Here is an 8,304-nt window from a genome sequence, read left to right as displayed (position 1 = left end):
GGTCATTTGAGACAGAAACTTCCCTTTTCTGGTAAGTCCTACAAAGCAGCAAGTTGAACCATAGTGTGAGTTATAGTATTTTTTATATCCTGCAATATAGTATTGGTTATACTTTTTTTTTATCCTATGTTCCACAAATGACAGTTGGACATGTGTAAACAAAAACGACTAGCAAAATTCGTGACCGTAGGTGTTTGATGCTTTATGCCAAGATAGTATGTCTTAGTTTATATTTGTTCTTTCACTAAAATTTATGACAAAAAGAAGACAGCAACTACCGGTGTCTAAGAACTGTATTACTGTGTGACGAAAAATTTAGCTTATATACCTATATTAATACCGTGTGAGTCTATCTTGTCATAGTGCAGTCAGTGGTTGATACGTGGCCATCATTTTTATCTTTAAATTTTAACTCCCCATGAATTATAATGCAGGCTGGGGGGCAGAGGGCGGAGGGACTTCAGAGGGGTCAAGCGTCAGGCTTTCATGCACCTAAACTTGGCACAAAGCCTTTCGTTAATGTGAACAAGGATAGTCCTAACCCTTGATAATGAAGCTTACACTGTATGATGCTCAAGAACTCATTTTCTGACTTGTATTATTGTTTGATTGTCTCTTCTCTGTAAAAAGGATTGAAGATTGTTTATTTGTTGGGGTGGTGGTAAATGAATGAACTATGTATCCAGTTACAAACTTGGCTAAGGGTTAGAGAGGAGTTACCTTGTATTGGTTAGTCCTATGAGAATTCTAAACCTTGCCCTGACCGCTGAGGGAGGTGGCTCTACCTCTAGGAAGATTGGATCGCCCATTGGCAACTATGGGCATTCTTGCCAAATGGCTTAGAATTACGGTCAGCAGTTGGAAATCCTTTAATCATTTCAAGGCAAGCAAGTTACATGCTTGCCTTGAGTGGTAATACTTAAGACAGCTATTGTTATGTAATTGAGAAATTCATTTATCATCCAATAACTGGTGATTAAATTGTATTTTCAACTTGTAAAACAATTTCAGGGGCACTCGCCCTGTCAGAATCGTTCATCCTGACAACCTGTGTCCATAGGCTTGTAGCATTTCTTCATTTGTTTAGTAGATGTGGTTTTTTTCCAAAGCCATATTTGTGAAATATTCAGTCACATTTTTAACCAAGAAGGGTGGGAACAAACAATTGGAACTTGAAAAAGAATGCCTTGACCATACGTACCATATTTCATAAGCTAGGAATACATGGATATAAAAATAGAACTTTGCATGCTAGCCGTTCATAGACGATGATTTTGCTCTGACAATGCCAACTTCGCTGTACAGTAAAGTTTTGATGAATGCTAAGAGGAATCCGTCATTAAACTTAGTGCTTATATTTGGTCACTAGTTATTTAATTTTTTATGGCAAGATTGGTATTGTTGTAATTGCAGTTATTTTTTCGTCAAACAGGCAATTTTTATTTGTAATCATCATGATAAATCAAACCCATTTCTGTATAAAAGCCCACCATGTTTTAAACCCATGAAGGCCACTATTAGACGCAGATAAGGAATCCTGTACAGTATTTTGTTTGAAAATTCCTTGATCGGGCAAAACAATGTCCCATTTTAGCCAAGCTGCACAGTGCAGGGTAAATTAAGTTAGCCCACAGGTGACCTGGAGTGTAAGATTTAATTGTTAGATAAAGTACTGACATTTCAAACCACATTTATTTACCTGTTATGCTTGCACGGGCTCTTGCTCCCAGAGCATCCCCTTAACAAACCCAGCTCCATACCTAGTAACCAATACAAATTGCAAAATGGAAGTTGTGCAATTTGCGTCGAGTGATATCACATCAACAAACGTGCAACTGCAATTTGCAATCAGCATAGGCCTATTTCAGCGTCCTGCCACCTACCTTTGCAGCAAAGCCAGTGCTTGCTGCAAAGGTGGATAGCAAAAGGCTGAAATAGGCCTATGCAGGAACTCATGTTCGTGCAACACCGCCTCATGGCCACGTGTTCCTGAGTTCTTGAGCAGTGTCCAGCAGAAAGATGTTATCGCTGGTGACCTCCTTGAGTTTTGCCTTCAGGTGGCGGATGGTGATCGACTTCAGGTGTAAAATCCAAAGGTAATAGGTGAAGAGCCCGAAGAGGATCAGCCCCAGGGGTATGGTCACGAATAGGTCGTCCACTCCAAAAAGAAACGATCTGAAAGAAAAAAATCCAGTTGAAAATATAATGAAATACAATGAATAAAAGATGATCACATTCGAACTGTTTACAAATTGGTATTATGGCAACTGGATTATTGAATACACTAGTTTCACATAAGATAATGAATGCTTGGCATGACTAACGAAAACCAAAAATGAATGAACAATTATTATCTTTATATTTTACCTGAACGTTGATAAATTTCCGTCCATTGCGCAGATCCAATGAGTTAAAGCATCCCAGGCCTGTGTCAGTCCTTTAAATGGTCCACAGCCAAGCGATGGACGCACTATAGTAAGTACTAACACAGTGACCCCAGCACTCCACAGCCAAGAAATGGCTAGTGCCACCATGAACGCAGCAGATGACTTGGAGGACAAGAACACCCTCTCTGAAGGCCTGGACATCACGAGAGCTGAAAGAAGTTCCATCCAGAGTACAATGTTCAAAAAGACATGACACAGCACTGGCAGCAGTGGAGACAGCGGCGCACTTATCCAGCAAATCGTTTGAATGAATATTATATCTATGACCTTATCGGGAACGTTGTATTCCGGCAAAACTGAAAGTTTAAGGCACCGGCAGGGTGTTGCCAGAATCACGTAGACGACGCGAAGTAGCATTCCCACCATACGAGTGAGGAATTCCCATACCAGTTGCGAGTAGATCTCCTGGGCGAGAGCTGTCTCCCAGCACAGAAGGTCGACATTGCATTCTTGCCCTTTGTCTCGTCTTGCTTGTTCCAGGTGCGTGATGACCAAAACTTCCAAAGAGAAGAGGCGTATGAAACCGTTTCTGATGATGAAGAGCAGCATCTCATTTCGACTGGTGTACTCTTCCCATGAGCCTAGCTTAGAAATTAATGGTGGCGTAAACATACAAAGAAATCCTATCACCAAAGTATCAGAATACTTGCATAGGAAACTCAAATTCTCTGCCATCAAGGGACCCACATCGAAGTAATCAGTCAGCCACCTTTGCATGTTGGTCTGAAATGCAGTGAACGCCATAATCACCAAGAAATTGAAGATGACCACTGCCATGATGAATATGTTAATGATCACTCGCTTGAACAAAATCCAGAGCATTCGCTTGGTCGTTCGCCGCGACTTCGACAGCTGGAACCTGTCCTCGTTCAGAGCAGAGCACAGTTCATTCCTCAGCATCCTTTGCTTCCAAATGACAGCGTGGGAACTTCGCAAGGAGAAGTCATAGCCGGCGAAAACTGTTTCAGAGAACAGCTGACCTCTGGATGTCATGGCATTGTAGCGAAGCCACTGACCCACCCGCACGACCACCTTTACTAAAGATATCACAAACACAGTAGTCGTTACCAGAATGTACACGGCTGCGACTGGGTATCCATTATATCGGATTTCTGGAGGGTAGTAACCGAGAAAGAGAGGAGTGAGTTCCAGCCTCCCCTTGCCCATCAGGAACTCTGCTATTATACCCACTGGCAGGATCTCAGAATGATTGCCCATGCTGTCACTCGAGTTTTTCCAAAGGAGCTGTTCTAGGTACATGTTACTACAGTTATTGATCTGCAAAAAATTATAGATAAATGCCTATTGAGTAACTTGTTTATGGCATGTACGTTGGTTTAAAAGTGACAAATTTGACAAAAGTACAACGAATGAAATATTGCTAAGTTGAAGAATTGACTAATCCATTAACAAACTCACAATTGCGCTGTGGCTTGTCAAGTCCACATTAGGGCAACGATCACTGCTAGAGGTCGAGTTGTCACATGGTGTCCACCCTGCCTTCCATTCTTCAGGATCTTCGTTAATCTTTCTATCCTCCTGCAGGAAAATCACCGGCAGTACGATAGCATTCAACATGATCACACTCAGAAGGAAATTCAGACCAAGCAAGTCCAAGATGAAACTGAAAATGGCGACACCACTCTGACCAAATTGCCCCTCGACTCGGCGAATAAGGGGCCTCCAGATCTGTAGATATGCAAAGGAATCGAGAGATCCTTCTCTTCGATTTTGTTTTAATCAAAGATATTCTTCATGATTAAAAGACTCCCACAGAATTATTAATGTATTCAGTTAAAATGGCCTAATATCTGATAAGTAGAGTTCATTATGGGACTGATAAGTCTCATGATCTTTGAGTGTCAATCAGTTTTAATTTTGTTAAAAATAAAGATAAGATTTGAGTTTTTATCTTTTTGTTCATGCAAAGGTTCTTTTTAATTTAGATAAGAAAATAAAATAATGTTCATACCAGTTTTTCAAGTAGTAATGCACCTGTAGTGATACTGGTATTCTCTTAACCTATTTTGTAATAAAAAAAAATTTATAATTTTCCACGCTATTTAATATTCTCTGCCGCTAAACCTGGAGTAAATCTGCCGCTAATATTTTTATATCTTTCCCAAATATCTTGTAATTTTTCGAAATATAATAATTTCCAAGTTCCAAAGAGATAATCGACCATGTCTGAGTCATTTTAAGGTGGGGAAAAAAAGGAATCAATATTCTACTCGATTAGTTAGATTGAGCATAGTTTTTGGTAAAACTGAAGATTATTGCCGCGGCCTGGTTCCCGTCAGTCCAAATATTTACCGCCTTTTGTTTATGTTTGTGTCTTTTGTTTACGTTTATGGTATTTACCACCTTTTGTTTATAGGGCGTGGTAGTAGTCTTCACACTGATAAAATTTTGTAAGTTGCCAATATAAAATAATACCACATAATCTAGGGGTGTTTACTGGTTACAATTTTGCCGTTAGCTATGGGGTTGGGGTTGGGGGTGTGTTACTGCCTTACCTTATACTCGTAAGTCGTAATTTAATGAAGAGCTCTTTTAAAGAATGTAGGTAACAATTTCATGCCGTGTATTGGCACCTTATAAAATAATACCTTCACTTTTACCTAGATTTTTTTTTTGTTGGGGGTGTGTGTGCCCATTACCTTTAACTTATCGATATAATGTCCGCAGGTGTTCAAACCACCCCGAGCCCTTCTCAAGTAACTTGGTTTCCCTTGCCAGGCTTGGCCAGTTCTTTCTTTGAAGTCTCCCTTTAAGTGGCCCATTTTCTGTCGTTTCTTATTCAGGGGGACTGTTGCATTTCGCAGCTTTTTTATCTCCTCTGTTGTTTCGTCCAAAGAAAGAGCTGTGTAAAATTAGAAAATGAAGGGATATATATATATATATATATATATATATATATATATATATATATATATATATATATATATATAAATAATTATATATGTGTGTGTGAAGACGATTCATTTGCACGTAGGTAATCGGTGAATGTGTACGATTTATATCATCAATTGCTTAATCAATAGAGGAATTAACTTACCTTCACGCCTAAGATTGTTACCGAACCTTAATTCACCCAAATGTGTCTCGACGTCGAAGGGGACATAGGACTTCCTTAGTCGGCGCCCTAGAGTTGAGACAGAAGGGCCATCGCTGGTCCTTCTTTCGTAGAGGAAGTCATCGTCAATATCTGAGGCTGGGTTCGACTCGAATATTTCCAGCTCGTTCCAGAAAATGTATTCCCCGAGTCCATGGTCGTCCAGAAGGGAACGAAATTTTCGTGCAGTGTTACCCAAAGTAGAATATGACTTTTCTACGAAAGAGGATGATATTCGTCGATTATTTAGCGCCCTTGTCATTGTGCTCCCTGCGCCTAATTGAAGTCTGTCGCGCCACGATGCGGCTGTTTCTAGGCCGATGTTTTTTGGCTGTTTCATTACCTAAAAATAATAATTGCTGCATTTAAAAATGCTCATAATTTTGATCCATTCATAGATAAATAAAAAATACGTCATACATGCAAGCGTAGGTATAAAATACTAGTTATGGAACATCTTCCGCAGGTCTGTCTTACTTTTATTTCTAATGATTTTACCTTTTTAATGGCGTTATTGAACTTTTATTTCTAATGATTTTACCATGCAATCGTACCATGCATCGTATTTTGAGTGCAAATCGGGGTTTCTGGTTCCACCATTTCTTCCAGAATTTGTTCCGTCTGTTCATTGCACCCCGTAGCATAAGACGGTTCTCGCAGTCCATTGAGGTCGTCCGGAAAATCTGGATTTAGTCCTGGTTTTTAGATTAATTAACTGAATGATTATGTTAGTTACATGATAGAATAAATTTCTCAATTTTTATAACGTAACTGCTATAGTAATATGCAGGGTAAATCACTTAAATGATAATGCAGCTTAATGATTGTTGAGAATGAAAATAAACACTCCAAATTCACCTTGAAAACTAAAAGTTCGGAATGATGCCCTCCTCCAACGAAATCGATTTCGTAAAGCGTACTGGAACGCCTTCCTCGTCGAAGACAGGCCCCCCGAAAAGATGACATTGTCCCTTACATTGAGGACTTCTTCTCCGGTGTCTTTGTTAAGGCGGAATCTGGGTCTCCTCGGCAGCCTTGCAATGGACAAACTTCTGGCAAAGGGAGAAAATTTGCGCGCGTTGCAGTCTAGCGACGAAACGTATTTTCGAGCGAGAGACTGGAGTGCCTTTCCATACGACGAAGTGTTGCTTCTCCCTCCCCAGCCTTCTAGGGAGGTGTTGTTTTCACATGGGCCTAGTTCCCCTTCCCAATCTTCTAGAGAGGTGTTATTTTCATATGGGCCTAGTTCCCCTCCCCAGCCATCTAGAGAGGTGTTATTTTCAAATGAGCCTATGCTCCCTTTCCAGTCTTCAAGAGAAGCGTTGTTTTCATTTGGGTCTAGTTCCCCTCTCCAGCATTCTTGAGAGGTGCTATTTTCATATGGGCCTAGTTCTCCTCTCGAGCCTTCTAGAAAGGTGTTATGTCCATATGGGCCTAGTTCCCCTTTCCAGCCTTCTAGAGAATCGTTGTTTTCATTTGGGCCTAATTCCCCTCTCGAGGCTTCTAGAAAGGTGTTGTTTTCACATGGACCTAGTTCTCCACTCGAGGCTTCTAGAGAGGTGTTGTTTTCATGTGGGCCTAGTTCGCCTGAATTTTGCGTGTCCATCACCTGAAATTTATTTAGGATTAGCACCAAGCATTTCAAGTTTCCATGATTATTATTATTATTTTTTATGAGCTTATTGGCTCACGCTACACGTGTCGGAACCCGGAGCTGCTGTCTCTCCTACCCTCCCGATCCCTTACCTACCACCCCCCCATCCGGGGCGGACAAACAGGTTTGCAGGAGGAGGGTGGCTGTGACACGTCTCCCCTACTGCCTCCCGGGGAAGGTCAACAAGATCCACTCGGATTTTATTATTATTATTATTATTATTATTATTATTATTATTATTATTATTATTATTATTAGGAGTAAAAGCATTCATAACCAAAAAAAAAATTCCAGTCAAAGACCGGATTGCTACTATACACTATTAATATATACATTTCTTTACACTGAGTTAATTTCTTTCATTGCAGTCAGTCTGGTTTTCATAGAAACACGGAAACCCTCTTAGCATTAGAGTTAAAATCGGCACTGTTTCATCGCTAAAAAGAAAAATGTGTTTTAACTTATTACAAACTGACTACAGTAACAAACATATGATGAACATATAGACATTTTACCTTTCCAAGGCAAAAAAAAAAAAAGAGAATACTTTACAAGTATTTTAGTAAGATTTTTAGATTTTGTTGCACTGCAAAAAATTTAAACTTATTCGTGAAATAGGAAGCATCGGTTCATATTCTGAAATCTTAAATAGAATCTATCACTACGATGTTTTTTTAAATAAACGATTGAAGAGGACACAAGGATCCTCTGTAAACGAAGACCTTGATTATTACACGCGACGGATAACGAATAAAAAACAGTTTCTCCAACTGACCTTAGCCCTAGCTCCAGTGTTCTCGTTTTCCTGCGTTTTTGCGTCGCGATGACGAGACTGAATCTCCCCTCTGCTCTGGTGGAGATCGGAACTCTTTATCTGTCCATTAGAAGCAGCGATAACCACTCCCAGTTCTCGGCGTCCATTTAGATAACTGATAAAGAGGTGATGTTTTCTTCTTCTTCTTCTTCTTCTTCTTCTTCTTCTTAAAAAGGAAGAGACCGAATTCTGTGTAGCCTATTTATTTCGTCGAGAGAATAAAAGTCTCTTTTATCTCTCTTCCTCGAGTAATTATAAGTGATTTCTTATGCAA

General features: G+C 39.9%; 1 protein-coding gene across 1 annotated transcript; it reads right to left on the bottom strand.

Annotated features, from left to right (window-relative positions):
* Positions 1 to 1,740: 1,740 nt before the first annotated feature.
* LOC136847517 (transmembrane channel-like protein 7) lies at positions 1,741 to 7,168 on the bottom strand. The gene is made up of 6 exons (XM_067119257.1): positions 6,539 to 7,168; positions 5,506 to 5,905; positions 4,420 to 4,442; positions 3,867 to 4,136; positions 2,368 to 3,725; positions 1,741 to 2,175 (listed from the first exon to the last, which is right to left on the bottom strand). Exons 1-6 carry the CDS (start codon positions 7,166 to 7,168, stop codon positions 1,974 to 1,976), a joined length of 2,883 nt encoding a protein of 960 aa, XP_066975358.1. The 3' UTR covers positions 1,741 to 1,973.
* Between the last annotated feature and the right edge of the window lie 1,136 nt (positions 7,169 to 8,304).

This window comes from Macrobrachium rosenbergii, chromosome 16 (genome assembly GCF_040412425.1).
Source record: "Macrobrachium rosenbergii isolate ZJJX-2024 chromosome 16, ASM4041242v1, whole genome shotgun sequence".
Lineage (NCBI taxonomy): Eukaryota > Metazoa > Arthropoda > Malacostraca > Decapoda > Palaemonidae > Macrobrachium > Macrobrachium rosenbergii.
This window is presented reverse-complemented; position numbering and strand designations above follow the sequence as displayed.